Raw genomic sequence first — 27,843 nt, 5'->3', positions numbered from 1 at the left:
AACACATATGTATTTATTATACTGTACGCATTAAGATTCTAATCTGTTTTGCAGAGCGTTTAATGCATCTGTCTAATAACTGGCATCAGCTCCATTACTTTAATTAATAATCAGTATAGGGATGTAGATCAGGCATTAATAACCGCTGTTTAATGCTTGTCCCCTGAGCTTGTCGTGTAATAATGGCTAGGGTTTAGTTTGTACATCCTAATATATGTAATTATTTTTGATTTTCAGTTTTGGTGCAGAAAGTACACACTACAAACTTACAGTTCAGCAACTGTTGTGAAAAGATCTCAGTTCCCTTTCGTTCAGTCACTATGACGTACGTTAGTGACTAACGAATGGGGGGTTTCGCCTAGAAGCCAATTACCTTCGAGGTGTTTAACAGCGCCCAATGGCGTGCCAATGCCATGGGCATGCGGAATTTGCATGCGTAACTCCGCCCCACCGCGTGGGTATATAAGGAAGTACGCTGGCAACATCGCATTATGTTTCTGCTTTGGAGCCAAGAGAACCTCTTCACTCCTTCAAGCCTACAACTGAACGTTCTGTTGCGCTGCAACTGTGTCCTCAGAGCGCTTCGACCTGGCGAGGCGACCCTAAGCACCTCTCCAAAGCCTGTCGATTCACATCAACCTTGGTGGCGAAATCGCACAGAGCTGCGGGGCAGGCTGCCGCCTCTTTGCATGCCATGGCAATCCTCCAGGTCTACCAGGCCAGGATCCTCAGGGACATGCACGAGGGTGGAGTTGATCCGGGGCTCTTAAATGAGCTGCGTGCCGCCACCGACCTCGCTCTCCGGGCGACGAAGGTGACCGCACGCTCCCTGGGTCAAGTGATGTCCACAAATGTGGTCCAGGAGCGACATTTGTGGCTAAACCTGGCCGATATGCGGGACACCGAGCGAACACGCTTCCTCGATGCCCCCATATCCCAGGCTGGCCTCTTCGGCGGAGCAGTTGAAAACTTCGCCCAACAGTTTTCAACCGCCCAGAAGCAGACTGAGGCTCTCAAACATGTACTGCCCCGGCGGCCAGCTGCTGCTTCCACCCAGCCGCCGGCACAGTCGCCTCAGCCTGCTCGCCGCCGAGGACACCCTCCTAAGGCTCCCGCCCCTCCCACCCGGTCCAAGCAGCAGCCTTCACCCGGGCCGGGTCGCAGAGGAAGCCGTAGGAAGGCGTCCAAGTCCCCTCAGGCCGCCCCGCGCCCCGCTAAACGCCAGGCCAAGCGGCGCTCCTGAGACGGACGGCTCAGGGATGGGAAATTCTTTCGAGGAGATGGTAGCAGGACCACTCCTTCCCCCTGTGGAGGGCCGGGGGAGAATCCTTTGTTTAGCTGCTGGCCCCCGGGTCAGCAGCACCCTAATCTGGTCAAAGAAAGAATTAACACTCCCATCCCTGAGCCCCCAGAGATCGGTGATGTCAGTGCGCGCCACCCACGGGTCCCGCCACTCGCATCCCACTCTGTCGCCAGCCTCCTGGCAGAGCAGACCCCAGTGGAACGTGCGTCCTTCCCTCGTCTCCTCTGTCAGGACGCAGCAGTTAACCGCACCCCCACACCGGGACGCCCAACAGCCTCCCTTGTCCGGGTCGGCCTGTAGTCCGAATGACCCCGCTGGTGCAGTTCCTGGGAGCCTGGCTTCAGATTCCAGGGCTGTCCCGCTGGGTCGCGAAGACAGTCAGGCGCGGCTACGCGATTCAGTTCGCGCAGGTTCCTCCCTGTTTCCGGGGAGTCTGCTTTACTATGGTCGGGGCCAATGCCCCTGTCATGCGAGCAGAGGTTGCCATCCTACTGGCGAAGGGTGCGATCGAACCTGTCCCTCCAGCCGAGATGAAGTCCGGGTTTTACAGCCCCTACTTCATTGTACCCAAAAAGACCGGTGGGTTGAGACCAATCCTGGACCTGCGCATCTTGAACCGTTACCTTCACAAGTTTCCGTTCAAGATGTTGACAGTGAAACACCTTTTCGAATGCGTTCGTCCTGGCGATTGGTTCGCAGCGATCGACCTGAAGGACGCCTACTTTCATATCTCCATCCTAGACACAGACCGTTCCTACGGTTTGCTTTCGAGGGGCGGGCATACCAGTACGCGGTCCTCCCATTCGGGCTATCTCTGTCCCCTCGCGTCTTTACGAAGATTGCAGAGGCAGCCCTTGCGCCCCTATGGCAGCACGGGGTTCGCATCCTGAACTACCTCGACGACTGGCTCATACTGAGTCACTCTCGAGAGCAGGTTTGCGAACACAGAGATCTGGTTCTCCACCACTTAGCCTGTCTGGGCCTTCGGGTCAACTGGGAGAAGAGCAAACTTTGCCCCGTGCAGAGGATCTCTTTTCTCGGTATGGAGATCGACTCGGTCGCCATGTGCGCGCAGCTTACGAGCGAGCGCGCGCAGTCTCGGCTGACTTGCCTCCGTCAAATCGAGAGCAAGAGTGCGGTTCCACTGAAACATTTTCAGAGGCTCCTGGGGCATATGGCATCTGCAGCCGCGGTAACGCCGCTCGGATTGCTACATATGAGACCGCTTCAGCACTGGCTTCGCGATCGAGTCCCGAGATGGGCATGGCGGTCTGGCACGCTCCGGGTCCAAATAACCCGGGCCTGCTTACAGACACTCACTCCGTGGTCGAACCTCAGTTTTCTACGGGCCGGCGTGTCCTTAGAACGAGTTTCCAGGCATGTTGTTGTATCAACGGATGCCTCCTCCACGGGCTGGGGTGCCATGTGCAATGGACAGGCAGCCGCGGGCTCCTGGACAGGACCCCAGCGCCTTCTGCATGTCAATTGCCTCGAGTTGCTGGCAGTACGGTTTGCCCTGCACCACTTCCGAGCGTTGCTGAGGGGTCAACACGTACTTGTCCGGACAGACAACACGGCCACAGTAGCGTACATCAACCACCAGGGCGGTCTACGCTCCCGCCGTATGTCTCAACTCGCCCGCCATCTCGTTTTATGGAGTCAGAAGCACCTGAGGTCCCTTCGTGCTATCCACATCCCGGGAGACCTGAACCGTGCAGCCGACGAGCTCTCACGGATTCAGCCACTTCCTGGAGAATGGAGACTCCATCCCCAGACGGTCCAGCTGATTTGGGAACAGTTCGGCGACGCACAGGTAGATCTGTTTGCCTCCCAAGACTCTTCCCACTGCAGCCTGTACTATTCCCTGACCGAGGGCACGCTCGGCACGGATGCACTGGCGCACAGCTGGCCCCAGGGCCTACGCTTATATGCGTTTCCCCCAGTGAGCCTTCTCGCACGGGTACTGTGCAAGATCAGGGAGGACAAGGAGCAGGTCATGTTGGTCGCCCCGTATTGGCACGGCCAGACCTGGTTCTCAGAACTGCTACTCCTTGCGACAGCCCCTCCCTGGCCTATCCCTCTGAGACCGGACCTCCTCTCTCAGAGACGGGGCACCCTATGGCACCCATGTCCAGCGCTCTGGAAGCTCCACGTGTGGCTTCTGGACGGGACGCGGCAGGTTTGAGTGGCCTGCCACCATCACTTCCGCTAGGGCAGAGTCTACGCGACACCTCTATGCGTTGAAGTGGAACCTCTTCGTCACCTGGTGCTCTTCCCGCCAAGAAGACCCCTGGAATTTCCCGATTGGGTCCGTGCTTGAGTTTCTTCAAGAGGGGCTGGAGCGAAGGCTGTCTCCCTCCACCCTGAAAGTGTATGTGGCTGCAATATCTGCCCATCACGACCTCTTGGGAGACAAAAAGGTAAGTCAGCACGACCTGATCATCAGGTTCCTGAGGGGGGCGAGGAGACTGAATCCTCCTCGCTCTCCTCTCGTTCCCTCTTGGGACCTCAGACCAGCTCTTTGTCTGTTATGGTGGAGAGCGGAAGGGAAGAGCTCTCTCAAAGCAGAGGTTGTCTCACTGGATAGTGGACACCATTGTTTTGGCTTACCAGCAGCAAGGTCGACCATGTCCCCTTGGTGTGAGGGCACACTCCACCCGGAGTGTGGCCTCCTCTTGGGCTCTAGCGCATGGCGCCTCGCTAACAGACATCTGCAGAGCTGCAGGCTGGGCGACACCCAACACATTCGCCAGATTCTACAATCTCCGAGTGGAGCCAGTGTCCGACTATGTACTCGCCCCCCCGAGGGGCCGGTAATGGACCAGGCTCTGGTGTCTTCGCTTGCTCGCCACTTCACTCCACGGACTGGATACGTGCGATATTCTCCTCAGGTGAGCTCCCCGAGAGCCCTGAGCTCCTCCAGCACTGTCGACGCCGACATCAGTTCAGTCTGCCCTTCGAGCCCAGACCCTCATGTCCGGCCAGGTGCCCCGTGTGCATGGTTCCCTCCGGCGACCCCCACACGAGTATTTCCACCGTAAGCCTCCTCAGTGAGCAGGTGTCTTTCCCTTGGTAAGCCCCTGCCACCCCTAGGGTTAAAAATCCACCTTCGGCTGGTACCCTAGAGTTTCCCATATGCAGCCCACAGCGGGTCATATGTGTACTCTCTAAGTCCTCCCCACGGGTAGGCATCTTTGGCATTCCCTCACTGGGATATGCTTCCCAGTGTACCTTGGTAATCCTGTGATAAGTGGGAGTCCTACGGCCTTAAGTGGCGGGATCTCACACTTACGCAGGGCACTGGACGACAGCTGAGTGGCGCGGTTATATTGGAACCCCCATTCGTTAGTCACTAACGTACGTCGTAGTGACTGAACGAAAGGGAACGTCTCTGTTACGTATGTAACCCTCGTTCCCTGAGGAGGGAACGGAGACGTACGTTCCTCAGCCACGTCAGCTGTGCTGCTGGAACGCGGAGTTCAGATCTTGGCTCCGCAGCAGATACATAATGCGATGTTGCCAGTGTACTTCCTTATATACCCACGCGGTGGGGCGGAGTTACGCATGCAAATTCTGCATGCCCATGGTATTGGCACGCCATTGGGCGCTGTTAAACACCTCGAAGGTAATTGGCTTCTAGGCGAAACCCCCCATTCGTCAGTCACTAACGTACGTCTCCGTTCCCTCCTCAGGGAACGAGGGTTACATACGTAACCGAGACGTTTTCATCAAGGTTTTGTCCCCCCTGTTGTGTTATTCACCTTGACTTTGATTCTGCTGTTTAACTAAAGCACATGCAAAGCTGAAATATTCAGTGAGTTAGCAGAACTTGCTTCAGAAACTTGATTTAGAAAAAAAGCAGAGTCATGAATGCTTAGAAATGCTCCAGGGTCCTGATCTAACATCAGCACTATATTTAATCTAGTGGACTTTCAGTGTGACTCTCTCAGGACAAGAGCACATACACCTGATTCAAAATAAATGGCAACTCTTGTGAGGGTGATTTTATGGAGGCCAGGCGGAGAAGTAAATGTGATGCCTGCTGCTCTGAGAGGTTTGTGTTTGTGTTGGGCTGAGGTCTCTGGCTCTTACAGCATGTCATAAATCACCCCTATTAAGAATTATATGTGAAAGTTATGGTTGGCTTAATGAGGATGCCCAATCATTGCAGAGCTATTATATATGAGTCAATGATGTGACACTCATTTTGTTTTTGTCTGGATTATTCAAAGTTACATAAAAAATGGAATTCATACAGACAGTGACTTGAATACAGTCTTCTTTGAAGAACATGTTTTCAATTTCTGAATTAAAGTTTGAGAGGGCTTAAAGTTAAAATGTTTAGGTGGTGTACAAAAAAACCCAAAATGGCTTAAGTTTGGCATGACATTATTATTATTATTATTATTTCTTTAAAAATATGAATTGAAGTCGGGGGGGTTTTCTTTCAAATATGACTTATTAATCATTTATATTAATATATCTATATATAGATTAGTTAGTCAAATTTTTGAAACTTCAAAATTCAATTATATTTTTAATTTATCATATTTTTGTATATTTATTATCTAATTTATTGATTTTTACATGTGTAATATATAAATAATATATAATATAAATGTAATATATTGAGTAAGTAGTGTATGTGTAAGTGCATGGAAATATATATATTTTTTTGTTTTGTTTCATTTTGAAATGATACAGACAAAATTATATAAATGATATAAAACCAACATAAAAAAAAGATGTAATGCCATATAACCCAGCACACACAGTTTTAAGGAGATTTTTTCAGTGATATCACCTTCCCAGCATCCTGAACATCCTTATTTGTCATTGACCCATAAACTCATTATGCACTGAACACATTAGTGGTTTGTGAGAGATGAGGGCATTGAGCTGTATCTGAAATGAGGTCTGGGGAGGCATGAAACCTACATATTACACACAAGCCTCTGCAGTCTGCTGGTATTCACCTGAGATATCAATCGTTCAAACGTCCTGTAGGGCACATCACGATGAGCCAGTCAGCACATTTCAGTGACAATCTGTTTAAAAGTCCTCTTCTTCCTGAAAGATTAGTCCTTTCCTCACCCTGACACCCCATTTAGATGACAACTAGACCAATCCAGGTATAAACAAGAAAGCTGTTTACACTACAAGTTTGCGATGCATTGATTTTAAAGGGTTAATTCACCCAAAAATGAAAATAATGCCATTTATTACTCACCCTCATACCGTTCCACACCCGTAAGACCACAAATTAAGATATTTTTGTTGAAATCCGATGGCTCAGTGAGGCACGCATAGCCAGCAATGACATTTCCTCTCTCAAGATCCATTAATGTACTAAAAACATATTTAAATCAGTCCATGTGAATACAGTGGTTCAATATTAATATTATAAAGCAACGAGAATATTTTTGAGAATAACACTAAATAACAACTTGATAACCGATTTCAAAACAATGATTCATGAAGATTCGAACCGTTATGAATCCGCGTATCGATTCAGCGGTTCGGAGCGCCAAAGTCCCGTGATTTCAGCAGTTTGTCGGTTTTACACGTGATCCGAATCATGATTCAACTCACTGATTCATAACACTCCGAAGCTTCATGAAGCAGTGTTTTGAAATCGGTTATCACTATGCAAGTTGTTATCTAGTTTTTTTTGCCGTACCAAAAATATTCTCGTCGCTTTATAATATTAAAATGGAACCACTGTATTCACATAAACTGATATGTTTTTAGTACATTAATGGATCTTGAGAGAGGAAATGTCATTGCTGGCTATGCAAGCCTCACTGAGCCATCAGATTTCAACACAAATAACTTAATTTGTGTTCTGAAGATGAACGAAGGTCTTACGGGTGTGGAACGGCATGAGGGTGAGTAATAAATTACTTTCATTTTTGGGTGAGATAACCCTTTAATAAAAGTGTTGCTTGTAGAATATAATAAAACCTAGTGCTCTTCCTACCTAGACAGCATTTTAAGTCATCATACTCTAGAAGGTGGGTGGCATAGTGTTGTTAGCTTAGCATTATGCTAATGTCAAACTCAATTGGTAGCCTATCAGTTGTAAGCTGAATCTCCCATGCGCTTCAAGTGAGAAATGCTCTAAATCTTAACCAACAAGGCAGCTAATTATGTTTTGGTTTGAATAAGCTTTGCCCTGTGCAAACTTTAGCACGCCGCGTGCGTGTGAAGCAAAGGTTAGCCACATAACACCCGGGTGGCGCTACTAAAACCAACAGCAGTTTTATGCGTTAGCTGCGCTTGAGCTACAGTGATATATGAGTTTCAGTGAGAGACAGATTACATGCTTGTCTGCGCGAGTGAGTCCTGTCTGCGATGATGTACGTGCGTTTCACGGCACAACACGCAGCCATGCCTATGACAGTTGGTTTTAGTGCACGTCATCAGCCGTTGTTCAGAAGCAAACTCAAAACTCTGGCTAATTGAGCGTTACTCTCCCACTGATGCCAGTTCAAACTCATGCCTCATATTTTAAAGGTATGATTCTTGTCTCCAGCCCCTATAAAACCACCCAGCTTGCAGTGTTTTTGCCTGTAAATTTTTTAACATTAATATTGAGGTATGACCCATGGAGTTTATGAAGGGAAACTGCTAAAGATGTTTTTGATGACTCAAAGACCCATTCACACCAAGAACGATAATGTATAAAACTGTAATGATAACTATATATTAGTGTCCACACATGAACTACACTACTGCTTTAAATTCTCAAGCGCTTTAAAGTCAGCTGGATTCTGAATGAAAAAGCTGGGGAAAAAATCATTCTGAAAGTGGTTTTAACAATATTATTCTTCTGTATTGTTTTAGTTGTAATATGGACTGGGATTATTAAAAAGTTATAGTTATATCATTATAGTTATCATCCTTGGTGAACAGCCCTTAGCTGATTATGACTAGAGACAATAAACATAAAATCTTCATACATGTACAAGTCACAGAGGGTCGGCATAGATGGGCTTATCTACAGGCCATCGTATTGGTTTTGCATTTAATGAAGTATTTTCCCGCTCTTGGCTCTGGATTTTGATGATAAGCATATGTTATCTTGCATGAGCGATCCCTCACTTGGGACAGGATGTTTTCTTCAACAAACCTCAGACTGAAACAACACCACACATATGTCAGCTCTTACCAGTGTTCGGACGCAGACGAGCAGCGTGCCTCGGGTGCTTTGCTTTTTGAAAATAAACTTCCTCGAAATGAAACAAGGACTGACAGCAGATCAAACAAAATGTCCAGTGAGAAGGAAACAATATCTGTCATTTTTAGTGAGTTTTATTCTGATTGGTGCTGTCAGTGCGCTTGTGCTAGCCAGAAATGAGATTAACTGAACACACCCTTCACCAGATACTCCTATGCCTTTTATAGTGAATGATTAAACTGCGTGGTAATAAAACTAGGTTTCTCACTGAAATTGGTAAATATTTGTTATGGAGTTTGATTTATTAATCAAAATGATTTAGGAAAAGACCTTGACCTTGGTCACATTTCATCCAAAAAGACAAACAAGAAAAATATTATTAGCCTGTTTCAGGACCTTTTTATGCATTGTGACTTTATTTGCATCACAATTGTACCCATTCAATTCTCATTACCATAATGAGTCCCAGCATTTTTCCCGTTATTCTCAGTAATGTTTCATTATTCTTAGAACGTTTTCAATAATATCTCAATGTGGTGCTATTTTTATTGCATACAATAATTACATTTACAATTAAATAAAAAAGGAGAGCAACAAACACTACTATGTTGGATCCTTAAGAGTTTACACATTCATTTAATGAAAATTTGGAGGAAATGTGCTTAATTTTCATGATAATAACACCACAATACATACACCGATCAGGCATAACATTATGACCACTGACAGATGAAGTGAATAACACTGATTATCTCTTCTCCACGGCACCTGTTAGTGGGTGGGATATATTAGGCAGCAAGTGAACATTTTGTCCTCAAAGTTGATGTGTTAGAAGCAGGAAAAATGGGCAAGCATAAGGATTTGAGCGAGTTTTTGAGCAAAGATTTGAGTTTGATGGTTTCTTTTACATCACAAGGATGGCCGTGTGTTGCATTGGGCAATGTTCTGCTGGGAAACCTTGGGTCCAGCCATCCATGTGGATGTTACTTTGACACGTACCACCTACCTAAGCATTGTTGCAGACCATGTAGGCTACACCCTTTCATGGAAACGGTATTCTCTGGTGGCTGTGGCCTCTTTCAGCAGTATAATGCGCCCTGCCACAAAGCAAAAATGGTTCAAGAATGGTTTGAGGAGCACAACAACCAGTCAATTGAGCATCTGTGGGATGTGCTAAACAAACAAGTACAATCCATGGAGGCCCCACCTCGCAACTTACAGGACATAAAGAATCTGCTGCTAACATCTTGGTGCCAGAAACCAAAGCACACCTTCAGGGGTCTAGTGGAGTCCATGCCTCAACGGGTCAGGGCTGTTTTGGCAGCAAAAGGGGGACCAACACAATTAGGAAGGTGGTCATGCTTTGCCTGATCGGTGTATAATATATAGTATTGTAGGTATAAATATTGGCCTTATTTTCATATGCAAAATATATTTTATTTCTTTCACACACTTTTGGGGTGAAGTAAGGCTCAGACATGCTCACGACAGGCTTTGTGAGACTTGTCCATAAATGTTTTTATTGAAATTAGGTTGCTATATGATTGCAATATTTACATACTGAATTGTGGTCTTTTCTATCTTGCATCTCTACCATATAGCCACCTTTACAGTGAAAAGACGGTATATTGAAACTAGTATTGCTCTAACTGAAGACATGTCATCTGAGAGGGAGGAATTTACCCACTGTGCACCTTCAGAGTTCTTATATTCATACTGCCGGTGTGCATCACTTTTTATTACACTTGGCTTAAGGTTTCTGCAGGGATGGTTGATTTGCACTTGTATTTATTGATGCCAGACTTTTTAAAGACAGGGGTTAGGATTTCATTGCAGAGGTCTCTAAGTCTATGCGCCAGCACTGTTTGCTTTAACGCACACACATATAAATGGTGTCCTTATCATCAGCTTGGAGAGTGAATGTTGATCCATAACCTTTATGAGAGGCAGCACAGTGAGTCATGCAATCATTCTTGGGTCCCTTACGAGCATCTGTGTTTGAGTAATTTATGTTATGGGCCTATTATGAAGCCAACAAACGAGGAACCATAGATACTGTGTATTTTAAGTGTCACCTACTTAAAACCAGGAAAAGAGCTGTGTTTACATGGTACATAAAAGCTAGGGCAATCTGTCAAGTTCTCATTCATTGAGAGGTGTTTACTTTGCATTAAGTGGGATAAACTTTTTGCCAAAGTTTTTCAAATCTTATTGAGGGATATAGTAGCACTTGATTTTTACAGGTCTAGTGTTGACCTCATTGAGTTGTTTTATTTATGAGTAGCAAGTGGTGACGTATCAAAGTTTGTTCACTGCCATGCCCAACCTACATTGCCTTACATGTGTTTTGGTTGTTTGTTTATAGCCTATTTCTTTATAAACTTAATTTAATATAATAACCTTACACTTTCTCAGCTAATAAACTTAAAATACAGCATAATTCACAACACTCCAAACATTTTTTTTCTGTGTTTTTTTTTTTTTTACAGTGAAACAGATTTTTCGAATTATTATGACATATTTCTCTCTATTTCTCCTGGGGCGTGTTTTTTTTCCCAATATCTTTCCTCTTGTTTTGTAGGCTCATACTCTTATATACACTTGGGGTTAGGATTTTTTAAATCCCTAACCCAATACCAATATTTACATTGTAACTTTCTAGAGCATTCAAGCTATGTTACTATTCAAAAGTTTTGGATTGGTAAGATTTTTCATGTTTTTGTAAGTATCAAAGCTGAATTTATTTATTAAAAAAATACAGTAAAAACAGTAATTGTAATTTAAAATAACTGTTTTCTATTTTAATATATTTAAAAAATATATATATAAAAAAAAATATTATTTGAAATATAAATTGGTTGTAACAATGTAAAAATCTTTACTGTCTCTTTTGATCAATGTAATGCTTAATGAAAGTATTCATTCCTTTAAAATAAATAGATAGACTAACTGACGTTTGAATGATAGTGTACGTCCACCCAACTGAACTCAGACATTCAGCCTTTTCTGATTTAGTGGTCATTCACGCATAACTGTGCACACTGATGTAAAAATGTGTGCTGTGCGAACAGCCTCTTAAGCCTCGTTCAGATTTTTGTGCATATCAGATTGAATTCCTATCAGATTTAGTAGCGTAATTTAGTTTACAAATCAATTTCGAGCTACATTCATATGTGGTTTGAAATCCTATTCAAAACATATTTCTTGAAATCCGTTTCAGTCTGAATGCTCTGATCGGATAAAACATATGTCAGACGTTGTTTTAGGAAACATGCTGAAAGTAGCTGCAGAAACTAGGTTGTGGTGTTGCAAAGTACCGTAAAATTACAATATAGGAGTTTTAAAACCGGCGGAGATAACAGCACGGAATAAAGTCACGCATACCAGCCTTTTGCTAGTTTAATGGTGGGGAAAATGGTCGGAACACCCAGCGCATGGTCTAAAAGTGTTGTACCTAGTCTCTTAATGAGTCATGGGTGTGTTTTGGGCATAACGTGCAATAAACCAATCAGAGTCTCATTTCCCATTCCCTTTAAAAGCCAGTTACGCTTGCACCATGGCGGATTCGCTATTTACATGCCGGAATTTGCAAGCTGAAAAACTGAACACTTTTCCAGAGAGGAATCATTTTATTTTTAATATTTAAAAATGTTTGTGTGCTGCTGCACGTCCCTGTGTGCAATAAGTACAGTGTACATGCGTTATGGACTCGCCTATAGACGCACATTACTAACATGGCCTAACATAACACAAAAAATACTGCTCGTTTTCAGTTGCCTTAAAGCAACGCGCCAACAATGCGCCTGAAAACACCTCATTTTCAGACCTGGGGTCCGTTCTTCGTACCTCGCTTAATACATCCGAGATGATTTGACAGATCCCAGATCTTTTAATCGTGATAACTGATCTCTGGCTAATTTGGTTCTTCAACCGAATTTGCAGATTGGATTAAAATATCTGGATTAAATTATCTAAGATTACCGCGCGTTCTTGTGTTCCCTGAAGAGGGCAGATGCATCGATACTCGAACACGATCAGCAATGCAGCGATTGGCTGCCGGCAAGACAGCAACGTAATGACATCATATAATTAAAAAAGCCACCTGGCAAAAAACTTGACAAATTACACACAAAAAAACACGAATTTCTGGACCTTTATAAGGAAACAGCCAAATGACCAAACCAACATAAGTTATAATAGATAAATTAATTTTTTTTTTTAACATGATTACCAATTATTTATATTCAAGATTTTATACAGTATTTGTACACCCTTTACATTTTTATTTCAATGTTGTAATTTATTTTTTTATTCAATTTGAAGCAGATTTGTAATGTGACTATTAAAGTTTCTTAAGGGTCAAGATTAAATTATCAGCATCTCTTGCGCTGCATCAAGCCACTCCCATAATATCCGTCATCACTCAAATTAATGCACGGCTCAGATTAACTGCACAGCATGTGTGTAAGACTGCGAAAACATTATAAAGTAATTATTCCATCACAAATAAATCGCTCAATCAAGTGGCTGTGTCTATAGTATTATACACAACATTATAATATTATATGCATTCTCATATACATATACAATATAACATTTTATATTATTATTATTTAAAATTATTATTATTGCCCCTGGTTCAGTAATGAACTCTTGTAATAAAGTAGCAGTGGTTGGGACAGATTTTAAGTATCACCTCAAGATGCAATCTAATCCTGTTTACATGAAATAAGCCTGCTCCCGAGCAGGTTTAAGCTGACGTACCTGTTGCTATGACAGCAAGTCCAGATTGTGCATCGAAGAACCAAACAATCCAAGATCATGCCAAATCGTCAACAATCAAATCCGGTTAACTGAGTTAGCCACGTACGAAGAACGGACACCTGCACGCCCATGGGCGAACAGATGGTCAAAAATGCATTTGATTTTTAAACAACGTGGCGCAGGATGTAATGCAGATATTCCAGAAAACAAAAGAGTGGCATGGACACACAAATCGGATCTGAACAGTTGCAATACACAATGTGGAATTTTAGATCAGATTCCAATTGGATACATAAATAATCGGATTTGTACTGACATTGTAAATGTATCCATAGATTACTGTGTGAATTTTAGACTTACTTTGACAGACTGTTCAATTTTCTCACTCAGATGTTCTTGTTTTCAAATCAAACTGTCAGAAAGTTTCAAGCATCAAAGTCAGCATCAATGGCCAATACAATCCTCAAACCTTCTATTTACGTGTTTAATTCTCTCACCTATAGTGTTTTTTTGTTGTTTGAAAGTATGCAATAAATCAATCCGGATTGAAATAACCTGCGTTTCCTGTTCTCTCCTCCTGTTCTTCCTCTCTGTCCTTCATGTGTCCTCTGCTGCCCCCTGTCCTCCTCTCCTCCAGTGGCTGCTCCTCTGCCTCCAAACTGCTCCTCTGGTTCTGCAACACTAGGCCTGTTCCTGTCTAGTGCTGTGTGGGGAGTTTTCAAGTGAGTCCTTTTCACACTCACACACACTCTTTTCTTTCCCATCACTTCAAGATTTCTTTCAGCATCTGACTTCGCCTCATATTCTTTCAGCATGGCATCTGTTATCTCCATTTAAAAGGCTTAATGGTTTGTAATGCGTGTGCCTGTATTTGTGTGTGTCCTTTATATTTGTAAATGCAGATTTATTCTGCATTAGATACTTCATGCTTTAGTGAGCCAATAATAACACTTTCATTATTCAGCCTTTTTGTTTACTGCTGTCTCTGTGAATGGCGGTTCATTCATTCAGTATTCCTGCACGTGTGGATCATAGTCTCTAATCATGCAACCCAATTATCATGTTCCTAATGATACTTTCAAAAGGTTGAAATAATATGCTCATTTAAAAAGTCTCTCTTAATTACTAAAGGTAAACATCTCTTCTAATTGTATTCACTCTGAGGGTTATGGGTTCCTAATAACACGAATTGTGCTAAGCATGTTGTTTGTAGTCCTGTAAATATGCTAAGCACATTGCTTTCAGTGTAAGACTCCTTCGTGTTATTTACAGGTGAGAGTGATGAAGGAGCAACATCACAACTTGCATTACTGTACAATTCAGATGATCAAATTTTGGAGATAGCACAATCCATTTTTAGTCTTTCGTTTTATACTCAGGTGTTATATTTTGTGAAGTTGTTTTTGCATTGATGACAGACTTAATATAAAGACAGAAATATAAAGATTAAATAATCAATTCATTAAATAGTAAATATTCACTGGATTATCTATATTACAATTTCATTTTATATATATATATATATATATATATATAAGCCATTAAAACTTTACAATAAGGTTCAATTTGTTTCATTCAACATTACTTAATGCATTAAATGTTATGAAATAACCTTGCTCAATATTTTACAGCATTTATAAAAATTAATACTTTTTGTTCAGAAAGGGTGCATTACAAGTGACAAAAATACATTTATAATGTTACAATAGATTTATATTTCAAATAAATGCTGTTATTTGACTAAACACACTAAACTAAACAACAGTGTTCAATATTGATAATAATAAGAAATGTTTCCTGAGCAGAAAATCATATTATAATGATTTCTGAAGGATCATGTGACACTGTCGACTGGAGTAATGATGCTGAAAATACAGCTTCGTCACAGGAATAAATTACATTTTAATATATATTTAAATAAAAAAGTTATTTTAATAATATTTCATACTATTATAGTTTTTACAGTGTTTTTTACATAATGTATTATTTTTGACAAGGGACTTCAGACTTTTAAACAATGTTTAGTTGTAATACGTTTTAATATACGCTCTAATACATTTTTTTATTTACTTAACAATAACCATTAATATAATGTATATTTACTAAATATTTATTTGTTACCTTCAACCTAGATTAATAAATGTTGTTAAAATAGTTAATTGTTTAATTCATAATCCAGCAAAAATAACTATATCATGATGTACAGTCTGTCTTGCTTTACAATTACTCATATCGCCTACCTCTATATCAAAGCATTAAAAAAACAGATCCAAGTATGATGATTGATGTGCCGTATATGCTTGTTTCCATGAGACAGGCTCTCTCTTTCCTCCTAATGAGCACACGCTCGCGGTTGAACCACGTGAGGACTGTTCTCCTCTAACACAGGTTTTGCTAAATTATCCTTTGCTAATAATTGCAGTTTCACTCATTTTTACTTGCAGTGTTGATGCCTCATAACCAAAGTTTTGAGGCTTTCTTCTCGGTTCACAAGATTCTAAAGATCAATAGGTGTGATAAATAAAGAAGACTGCTTTTAAACAGGAAATCAGGGGCAGCTGGTTCTGTGTTAGCATAAGAGATCATTATTATTCAGCATTGAGAGTAAATGATTTCCTCCCTGTGCCAGTGGAACTGACTTAGTTCAACGTGACATACACAAACTTACCTCAGAGGAGCGTCGTGCGTGGCCATGAGTGAACCCACATCAGACATCAATATTCTTCTAATTGTCTGGGCTGATGTATCCAGAGCTATGAAATGTTCAGAGCCTTGAGCTTCTGGTAATTTGACTGTTATTATAGAAAATCAATGGCCAAGCAGCCCAGGTTATTGAAAACAAAGGATCTCAACCAGAGCCGAGAGACCATTGCTTCAAATAAGACGTTTGGCAGGGCAGATGCCTTATTAGGGGCTTTGTGGACACCAGGTACCATGTCATCTGAGGACAGACGTGTCAGGGGACATGAGGTTAGTGGGCTGGGACTGACAATACATTTTTTAGTCAGATCTCTTTCTCTCACTTTCTTCCTAATGTTATAAAAGCCTGTTAGGTTACAGTGTTTCCCCAGGACCAGCATATCATAACCTTCATCATCTTTGCAATAACCAGATATACATTTTGTAGTAGTCAGCTATTTATATTTTTTCTTTAAAATAACTTTTTCGGCAAAGACCCATTAAAATTGATCAGAAGTGACTGTAAACACATTTATAATTTCAATTTCAAATCAAAGCTGTTCTTTGGAATTTTCTGTTCATCAAAGAATCACAAAAATGCCTCAGGTTTCCCACAAAAATATTAAGCAGCACAACATGTTTTTAACTTTGATAACAATAAGAAGTGTTTCTTTAGCAGCAAATCAGAATATTAGAATGAATTCTGAAGGATCATTTATCACTGTAGTAAACGGTAGTATATGTGTAACGTTTTAGCTCCAAAGTAGACAAAGCAGAAGATTCCCAAGAAGTACAAATAATAATAGGATTTATTAAATAAAACAAACTAGAGAAGAACAAACATAACAGTAGCTGCGTCCCAGTTCGCCGCCTTATATTATGTCCTAAAAGTATGCTCTTTTTGTGAAGAAAAAGTACATACTTTTCAGTGTGTAGCAGGCAAGCTTTGGGACATACTACTTTGTCATCTTTAACTGACAGCTCTGTCGCTTAGTTATGTGCATACTGTCACCGTTTAGACTGCCCTGTCAATCATCTTGTCACAGTTAAAACCCTCCAGATTCAATTGAATTTAATTTCCTACCGTAATGGAGAGAAATGTAGTAGCACGTTGATCTGCCAGTCCGTGGGTATTTCATGCGGAGACTCCCCTCGTGTGTTTGCAATTTGAATATGATATGTTTAAAAGTTAAACGTCAGAGGCTCTGCACGATCCCAGCTGAGGAATAGGGTCTTATCTAGTGAAACCATTTTAATTTAGGACAAGATAGATAGAATGATGAATTGGGACGCACCGAGTGTGTATAACACAACAATACCAAACAATGAGGGAGAGGAGGTGAGGAATTGAAATACACAATGGTGATTAATTAAATGACGAACTGCTGAGATGATTGAGTTAGTGTCCATGGAAACAGATGAGTGGCGGGGAAACTAAGACAAAGGAAACAGGAAACTGACAGTGAACAAACTAAAAGTCCATGAAAAGGAAACTAACACAACATAATTATGGCTTGTATGTAAAGAGAGCTTTGACCGTGAGATTGCATTAGATCTCTTCACTGTAGGAGCAGAGGCTTATATCAAGAGCTCTAGTAATTAAGTGGAGGCAGCAAGAACTCTACGTTTCAAGTCAAGAAAAAAACTGAGAGCACATGGATCTTACCCAGTGTTCAAAACGCAGTCTAATTACTGCAATTACAACATTGCCGCTGCTTTGAGACATCTTTGAGATATATAGCCACTTTGTCTTTTATATTTTCAAAAATAACAAATTCTTTTTTGTATAAAAGAAAATCCCATGTTCCCTGATTATGTGTTTGAGGTATGGTTAGGTTTAGGGGTTAGGGTTTGTACTATAGGTTTAAGAGCAGGGATGGGCAAACTCGGTCCTGGAGGGCCACTGCCCTGCAGAGTTTAGCTCCAAACCTAATCAAACACACCTGAACCAGCTAATCAATGCCTTCAGGATTACCAGAAAGCTACAGGTAGGTGAGTTTGATCAGGGTTAGAGCTAAGCTCTGCAGGGCAGTGGCCCTTCAGGACCAGGTTTGCCCATCCCAGGGATAGAGGTTATGGAGGTTTTGGAGTAAGGGTTGAGTTACAGATAGGGGTAAAGTTAACAGTGTAACTGTGAGTAGCTGCGTTTACATGGACCCTAATAATCCAATTGTAATCGGACTAGTAGCACAATCAGAATAAAAAAGTCACATGTAACCACGTCAATCGGAATTAATTGGCCAGATCTGATTAAAAAAAAATTGGGATTGTAAGGGGTGGTTTATTCCTTTTGTAATCCGATCAAGAGGACATGTAAACACTTTATCGGATTGAAAAATGAAACTAAAGTACTGCGCATGTGCAATGACATAGACATGCGGAACGAGCTGTTGAATAAAGCGTGTGTGAAGTGGAGCAGGACAATGTCCCACCAGTCTTTGTTTCGGACTCATCCACAGATGAGAACTGATCAGAACTGGCACCCCGACTTTTTTTTTCTCCATTCTGTCACCTGATGGAGTTTTGGTTCCTTGCCACCGTCGCCTCTGTCGCCTTTGGCTTGCTTAATTGGGGACACTAATTATTCAACTATAGTACTGATCTGCCCGCATTGACACTTTTATGAGAACTGAACTGAGCTGGATGACATCACTGTTTTCTCCAGAGTGGCTGTAAAGCTGAATCAAATTCTGAAAAAATTCCTCCCTGTCGCTCCACAATGACTTTCAACAGTGGGTGGTATTTGATGGTTTCTTTTAAAATAATTGGATTTGCCTGATAGAACATATATATTTACTCAGTGGTAAGAGAGCTCATATTATTTGATTATTTAATGTTTAATGTATTTTATTACAAGCTCATGAGAGTGGCTTCTGGCAGGAATATTATTCTACTTGAGAAAATGATATCACTCTGCTCGGTGCTGTAAACAGCTGGATTAAAGTGTGGATTTTGGGAGCAGTTGAGTGGGCGTACATGAATAGAGTACACATAACTCTTTCTGGCATGGCCAATTTTCATTTCTACCCCCTTTGGCTGGGAATAGTCCAGGTCAAATGAGTTGATTGTTACACCACTACTCTTAGAAACCAAATGTAATCTTGGTGTACCATATTTGATTTGTGTTTTTTTATTTCATGACTGTTAGTGATTTAGTGTGCACCCAAGACTCAGCAAAGACCCACAGGAAGAGGGTCAGGAAGAACTTGTGTGGTGCAGATAGCAGCGCCATTTACAGAGCTATAAGCATCATGGTCGTCATAGCTCTTTGAATGGTACTGCCATATGCACTGAACTATCAGCATCTTGCTCCTCAATGAGCAGCTCCACCTGTTTATCTCTTTTTTGTGTAAGTCATTTATTTCATTTAAAAGGGGGGTCTAATGCTGTTCATGCATTCTGACTTATCTACATTGTTCCCTTGCTAAACATGGCCAAATTTTCAAAAAAATTAATTGGACGTATGACGTGCCAAAAATACTCCTTCCGGTTTCTCACAAGGTTCGGAAGGTTTTTTCGAGCATGGCCCTGTATGAAGTCATATGGGGCAGAAAATAAAGAAGCATGTACACTTCTCCCGGAAAAGCTCACACACATGCCAACCAGAGCACGAGTGAGAGCTCGCCCATCGTTCGGGTAATGCAAGTTGAGAAGGATTTTTTGAACTATGTCAACAAAGAAGCGTGTTTTTGGTTGTGAGGGAAAGATAACCTTGTTCAGCTTCCCAAAGAACCCAACGTTGTTTTTCAAGTGTGTTCCTGGCAGTTTTGGTAACTAATGTTTTATATTTGCAGTTCATTGCAGGCGTTGAGTGAAACTGCATCAAATGTCTGTTTTGTTGGCAATCGGCGCGGTACAGCTTATCTGTCTTATATAAATCTAATACAACTAAAGATTTTTTGAGATATGAAGGATACAATACTACTCTATAGGTAATCAAGATTAACATGAGATTGGCTGAAACTGTGTGTGTTTACGTATTTAACACATTTAACTTTGTTTCTAAATTTGTTTGTTTCCTTTTTTCATTCAGATTTGTGTTTTTTTTTTATATATTCACTGCACATTGTGCAAATGTGTACTCACTTACCTCAGAACACCCTAGCAACCACTCAGAACACCCTAGCAACCAGACAGCAGCACATTAACAACCACTCCGAACACATTAGCAAAACCCTGGCTGAGTTTGCAGGCACCACTCTCATTTTCTACTGAAAATGCAAAAGTTTAGTCTGTACTCTCTAATTACTTACTTCTCTCTAAGTGGGCTTTAATAAAGGCTGATCATTTACTGTAGCATGCTGAGGCACAATTAAAGGATGTCCACTGGCGTTAAAGATACTGTCCGTAACTTTTTGTCTGAAAAGACTGCCTTGAATCTGGCCTTTAAAAGAAGTGTTAGTTTTCTTCCTAATGAGCACACACATAAATGTAGGTTACAGTGGGGTAAAATGTGTCAATTATAATAAAAAATCAATGTAACTGTTTTCTGTTTTGAATTATAATTTATTTTCTAATTATAATTCAGTTATAATTGAATATCCATATGTGTAAGAAAAATATCCATATTTAAAACTTTAAAAAAAAGTAAATGAACTAGCTTCCACCAGATCGCCTTCCGTATTCAACGTATTCAAGAAAAAAGTGTAGTGCTTCTCGCAGTTCAAAATGCTTACGCTACGTCTGACGACACTGCACATCAGTTGTTTTTTTCCGATCTGGTGGAAGCTAGATATTTGACTTTATAACGTTTTAAATATGGATATTGTTCTGACACAAACGCATTGCTTAGCTTCAGAAGGCGTTTATTAACCCCTCAGAGCCGTGCAGAGCAGTTATATGACAGATAGATGCACCTTTATGGACTTCAAAAACGATTCTATTCACTACCATTATAAATCTTGGAAGAGCCAGGACATTTTTTTTTTTTTTTTTTAATTGTAAACAAGAATGAAGTTACAAACAAACTACAACAATACAATAGACACGAGTACTAGACATAATATTAGAATATTATCTTGACATGAAATAACATTAACAACAGATATAGAGGCTGAGTGTTATTGCATACAGGTTGACTATAGATATGAAATGACAGAAATTAAATGACGAGAATAAAATAAGTGACAGGAGTGAAGAAACAGAAGGGGGGCGGGATTGTGTGGGGTTGGGAGTTGAATACGGATGGTGGATCTGGGAATGTAGAAGTCGTGGCCTTGCGGGGTTGGGGGGGGGGTTTAATGAGTATGTGGGAATGTGTGTGTGTGTGTGTGTGTGTGTGTGTGTGTGGGTGTATATAAGGAGTAATGCTGGCTTATTGTTGGGCCGGGGTGATGGAAGCTGGATCACATAGGATGGTTACAGAGGAGAAAAAAAAAAAAAAAAAACAACAACCCTAGTTATTTTCATTACATAGGATAAAAATAAGTGGAATAAAAAAATAAAAAAATACATAAAAATAATTGATTGACTGACTGATTAAGCAGACTGCCTGGGCACCCATACATAGCCACAGTGCCCCCGGCCCCCGCACAAGGTATACCATGGTGAGGCGGCAGAGGGAAGGCCCTGAGCGCCATCCGGCCCCCAGGCCCCCAGCACCCCACCCCCCACCCCCCCCACCCCACGACCTACCACACCCCGACCCCAGAGCCAATACTCAACCCACCACTCTCGTCCTATGTATGAGTGTGAATGGCTAGGACATTAGAGGCTAGAGCCAGGACATTTTTTAATATAACTCCGATTGTCTTCGTCTGAAAGAAGAAAGCCATATACACCTAGGTTGACTTGAGGGTGAGTAAATCATGGGCTAATTTTCCTTTTTGGGTGAACTAACCCTTTAATGTCTCATTTAGTAATATTTGCATTGTTTTATTTTTGCAATATGGAATCTTTTCTCATCTATTGTTTTTTTTTTTGTTTGTTTAGGGGTTTTTTTGAGGAGGCACCTTGAAGGAAACACCCCTGATATCCATTCTTATAACTGTAGCAAATAGCAGTCACCCTATAATATGATTATGCATTTTAGCATTCTTTGCGTAGGCAACACCTGATTTAAAACACCTGGGGCCAGATTGACTAAACAGGGCAAACTAGCATGAGAGCGCAATTCCAAAATAATGCCGATAAGAGTGGAAAGTTCTGTGCGTTCTGACGACACGCAAATTAAAGAACACAGACGCTGCCGGATCATTTCCATAATGACCAACGCAATCTACCATGAGACCATCGTCAAAAAAAAAAAATTGAGTCTTGTTTAAGACTTTTTTTGTATTTTTAAATAATGGCGCAAATACCAGTAAACTGACTAGCGCAAACCTAGTAAATCAGTTTGCATGATTCATTTAAACACTCTCCTCCCACAAATTTAGCGTCTGAAAGGGAAACTCCAGCGAAGGCATATGCAATAAGGTCAGCCGTAAAAATAACCCTGTTCATGATTTTTCAGCGATATTTTTTTTTCACTCCATGTCTTTATTAAATCCTGGTGAAAGATGTTAGTAAATCTGGCCCCTGAACAGCTTACCGCATTCTCACCTATATCCAAAGGTAACATACTCAGTCAAAGAGACACCTTTCCCTTTTGCTCACTAATGATAACAAATAAGTATTCGAGGAGCGGATCAATGTGGTGTGCATTAGGTTTGTTTACTGTAAAAAGCAAACTTTTGGAAAATGTTTATTGCTGTGAATCCCCCCTGAGTGCATTAACTCAAGCAGAATGGGGCGAACCCTGATAAACCGAGAGGAGTTGTTTGTGGTTGAGTGCTGTTTCTATATCAGGTCATAAAGTAAAGTAAAAACAAAGAGGCAGCTCTATTATTAGCTCTTATAAGTTATGTAACAGCAATCGTTGGATGAGAATAATGGGGCACTTAGAGTCCAGCCATGCCCAGCATTCCTTGTTTTCATCCAGCAGTACTTTTCACTGCAGAGGGACTTTGAGCCAAACTTTTAAGATTGGTGATTGTTTGTTTTCCAAAACGTGCATTATCCTCCTTGTTCTTTACTCTCTTGCTCTCATAAACCACTATTTTTCTTCAAATTGCATTTCTTGTAAACATTCCATTTAACTTCATGATCTGTTTCTTAGTGACAGAGGACTTTTGCAGAAACTACTCTCTGAATTTATTTTACCTACTGGGCACAGCTGTAAAATGTAACGTTTTCACTGTTATACACACCTTATTACACCTTATTACATACCTTCTGAAATGGTACAGAATCTCCAGATCCAAAAACAAATGAAGAGGAAGCGGAAATAAGTGATAGAAGCTTTGCTTTATGCTCAAATCAGCTAAGATCATCAAACATTCAACAGCGTATGAATCAAAACTGCCTAACGTTACTAAATGAAAAGTCGACCCAGGACGAAGTTTAGAACTTTGCAAACTTTGGGGGGTGTTAATAGACTCTATCTACCCCATCTATGTTTTATTTATCGTGATCTTGATGTAGCCTTTGACAAAGGTTTTTTTTTTTAAACTTACCCACATACAAGTATTGATAAATAAAGAATGCGTGAAGCTAGAATAAAATGTTGTTGTTGTTGTTGCAGAGACTATATTGTAGGTTCAGATATTCATACAACAAAATGGGGGCCATTCATTTTTTGTGAAAATTATTAAAAATACTGGTGCTGACTGGCAAAAAAAATAAAAAATCACTGGTGGGGAAAGAGCTAAGATGACCTGTGTTTGACACATCCATCTCAAAGCCTAGTTACAGGGAATAAACCTGTAGCATAATTCTGCAAATTACCTATTTTCATTTTCTTCGATTATTAGTTGAGTTTCTTTCGGAATTGTATGTATAAACTAACTCAGTTGCAGTCATTGCCAGCAATGTCTCCCACAAACATCACTGTAAGACTAAAAATGTGAAGTAAAATCTTTATTGATTTTACACATCCTATGCTCTGGTATTTATTAGGCCAGCACATGCCACTGAAATGTAGCTTAAAAATGCAGTACATTCATTAAGCTTCATTTTGCGTAAAGAGATATCTATGAAGGCATGCATTTCAAATAACTACCTTGCTGAAACACAATAGATATGATGGTCTAAAATGTCTCCCAAATTCCCAAGCCTGTCCTTGGGGAAATGTCTTAAAAATGGGTCTTGTTATTAATTAATTCAGTCATAAAGCACAAAGGCCTTTTGAATCTCATAATAGGACAGGATGAATATACTGTGGGATTATTTTTTGCTGCTTTCATGTAATAAAATCGCTGTAGAAAATGGCAAGCAATTTTGTCATCTCCATCACTGGCTTTTGTGTAAAAAGAAGACTCACATTCATATCAGATCAATGAAATACCGTATACGGCACAGAATCTAAATTATCCTTTACTGATGGTTAAAACATGAACATTTCCTAGAAACGAAGCAGGTCATGTAAAGATTTTTTTTCTAAAGGAGTCAATTAAATAATTTTTCTGATTCTTTTTTAAATATTTAACTGGACAGGAATAGAAAGGCTGTGAACTGAAATCATAATTCCAGGAATAGAACTGAACATAAGTATTCTTTATCATTACAGAATAATGATACATCTGAGGAATGACTGGAAATATTCTAAGGCATTATTTATTTATTAACACGTTGAAGGGAAAACCTCTGTTTAATGAAAGTATACATTTAGCCTAAAATCAATAGAAATTAGGTTTAGCAATCTTCAATAATTCAAAAATAAAACAACTTTATGGATGTAATCTTACATTTGCAAAACTAAAGGCCTCTGATGGTGTTCATGAATGACAATGAGTTTCACACAAGATCAATATCACACAGTTGAGCCCAAGCCTCCGTTAAAGGAACACTCCACTTTTTTTGAAAATAGGCTCATTTTACAAGTCCCCTAGAGTTAAATAGTTGTGTTTTACCGTTTTTGAATCCATTCAGCCGATCTTTGTATCTGGCGGTAGCACTTTTAGCATAGCTTAGCATACATCATTGATTCTAAACAGTCCATTAGCATCTCATTCAAAAAATGACCAAAGACACTTTCAATATTTTTCCTATTTAAAACTTGACTCTTCTACAGTTACATCGTGTGCTAAGACAAACTGAAAATGAAAAGTTGCGATTTTCTACACCTATATGGCTAGGAACTACGTTCTCATTCCTGCGTAATAGTCGCGGATCTTCGCAGCCATACCATGGCTGCAGCGGCGCAATGATTCGTTGGTATTCTGTGAAACATGGTGGTAGTATACACCTTCGACTTACTATCACAGCCCTTTACAACACACATAAGCATGGCTAATCACACAGGTAAATCCACAACACAATTTGTCGGCTGCAAGCCTGAAACTTTCTCTGCAACTACACGAACTTAGTGCCGGTCACATTGAAAGTTACCTAGCTGGGGGCTACTTTCAGGCACTGTAATATCTTTGCGCCGCTGCAGCCATGATACTGCCGTGAAGATCCGCGACTATTACGCAGGAATGAGAAAGTAGTTCCTAGCCATATAGGTGTAGAAAATCGCAACTTTTAATTTTCAGTTGGTCTTAGCACACGATGTAACTGTAGAAGAGTCAAGTTTTAAATAGGAAAAATATTGAAATTGTCTTTGGTCATTTTTTGAATGAGATGCTAATGCACTGATCAGAATCAATGATGTATGCTAAGCTATGCTAAAAGTGCTACCGCCAGATACAAAGATCGGCTGAATGGATTCAAAAACGGTAAAACTCAACTATTTAACTCTAGGGGACTTGTAAAATGAGCCTATTTTCAAAAAAAGTGGAGTGTTCCTTTAACTAGTAACGAAGGAACACTAAGTCGCTTCATTGAAGCTTATTGTATCATGTAGAGTAGAGTATTATGAGAGAGAGATCGACTAAGCGAGTGCATTAACTGCATATACCTGATATTCTTCAGGTCAATCTTTTCATAATCACAAAATCAGTTTGAATGTCCACTGAGGAAAGCGATGACTTTGTCCTTTTAACAGTTAAGGGGGTTTCTCATGACTGCGCTAATCAATGCATTTATAAGTTGCGTCTTAAGGAGTTGTTTAAAGTAAAAACAACATCCTTGTTTCTTTCGATTTCAACATAAAAGTCTTTGCTACTCACTCATAAAGACTGTGCTGCCATCTAAAGGTGTAATAACGTAGCTAACTTTCACTGAAGTCAAAATCACAATCATAAACGGACCCTTTCTCAATACCAAATACAGCATGTTCTTTATATAAAATATTACTTATTGATCAATAATATTTAAATAAACAATATTAGCCATTATAAGGCCCCGATCAGACAAACAGTGAGAGGTGCCTTTTTTGAATAGTTTTCTGTTGGCAGTGAACGTTATGTGCACTTTTTGTGCGCCCCGGGCGCCTCATGTTTTAACCTCCTGCTGCTCCTCACGTTTTTAAAGGAGCGCACTGAGCGCATGAAGTTGAAAAAAAATCAACTCTGAGCAGAAAAGCACCCGACTTCATTGTGTTTTTTTCCCCATTGTCCAATCGAATGAATGGAGAGGCGGGCCTTCCGTTGTGGTGACTGTTATCTTGATTAGACTGACAGGACAGCTGATTCGGGGGTTGCCTAAAAAAACGCAGCTTACTGCTATTTTCTAAATTAAAAAATGTCAACCAAAAAAGGCAGTGCGGTGCGCCTCGCATTTTCAAACCTAAAAAACACATTCTGTCTGACCGGGGCCTAAAAGCATAAGAAGTTTGTACAATAGGACATAAACACAAGCAAACAGTTCAGTAAAAAGTACAAAAGCAGCGCTTGTTATATAGCCTACAGGATTTCAGTTAAATAAAAATTATAAAGTTAAGAAACTGTGCCCTTAGCCAAATCGTTTTGCTCTGGAACAAGTAATAAATGAATAAGACCAAAGATTGCCAATTTGATATACCCCAGATGAATTATATCTCATGTTTAACCACTATCTACATACAGTAAGATCCAGCAGCAAATTTTGAGATAAAGCTGTTCTCGGCGGGTATCTGAACGCTAAAGGGCCCCTGATGGTCTGGAGCTCACATCTGCGAAACCGTCTAAACAAATGTTAAAACACAAGTCACATATTTGAGGCCAACAATTACTACATTCTCGCCTAAACAACTCTAAAAACTACATTCTGTGACACAATAACAGTAGTATTTGTATAAAAATATATAGTGGATTTGCTGGACCGCCATTACAGTCGCCGCAAGTGGAGAGATACAGACAGTGAAACTGTTCCAGTGCTGGTACTGGGAGAATGGAAAAGGCTCTCAGCCAATCAGATTTGAGAACCAGAAAGAACTGTTGTATAAATACAAATATTTCACTGTAATAGATCTTATCAGTGTTTATAAATTACACAGAACAGAATAAATCAATTATGATGTCTAATGGTATAACTGCTTTGTTTTTACAGATGTTAACCACATAATTAAGAAAATGCATTAATACGTTCATTTTAAGAATCCTAATAAAATAGAAACAAATGAGTCAGTTGTTGACAAACATTTGCATAAATTAATGTAGAGAGCATGACTAGATCTTGGAGGAACTGATGAGAATTGCATGAATGAAATGTATTTGAGCACAGTTTGAGACATTGTTGCGACATCTGAAACTTAGAGGAGATGTGTGTGATTACTGGTTCCCTTTCAGTCCGTCACGTTCGACATACGTCAGAATGTGAACCGACGAATTGGGACGTACGTCTCCGTACCCTCCTTCAGGAAACGAGGGTTACATGCAAAACAGAGACTTTACATTTACATACGAGGAGAAGCAGGAGACTCAATTTTCACTCCATTTAATGTCATTGCTGTCTAAGAGAAAAATTAAGGTATTGAAGAGATTGCATTAGTGATTTATTTTCCTATGGTGATTGTCTTGAATCTATATGTATGATTTGTTTAAGAACCGTTTGAATGAACTGTAAGAAACATCTCTAG

The 27,843-nt window shown here is 40.5% G+C and overlaps 1 protein-coding gene across 2 annotated transcripts in view; it reads left to right on the top strand.

Moving 5' to 3' along the window:
* Window positions 1–27,843, top strand: part of htr4 (5-hydroxytryptamine receptor 4) — a 157,010-nt gene that overhangs the window by 114,144 nt on the left and 15,023 nt on the right. Inside the window, exon 7 of one of the 2 annotated variants that reach the window (XM_079839761.1) lies at window positions 13,885–13,969. The exons of the other annotated variant lie outside the window; for it this stretch is intronic. Coding sequence (XP_079695887.1) covers window positions 13,885–13,948 — 64 coding nt within the window. The 3' untranslated portion in view covers window positions 13,949–13,969. The remainder of the gene's footprint in view (window positions 1–13,884; window positions 13,970–27,843) is intronic. 2 annotated transcript variants of the gene reach the window in all.

This window comes from Gobio gobio (assembly GCF_949357685.1).
Source record: "Gobio gobio genome assembly, chromosome: 16".
Lineage (NCBI taxonomy): Eukaryota > Metazoa > Chordata > Actinopteri > Cypriniformes > Gobionidae > Gobio > Gobio gobio.
Note: the sequence above shows the minus strand (reverse complement) of the source record. Positions and strands in the feature narration are given on the sequence as shown.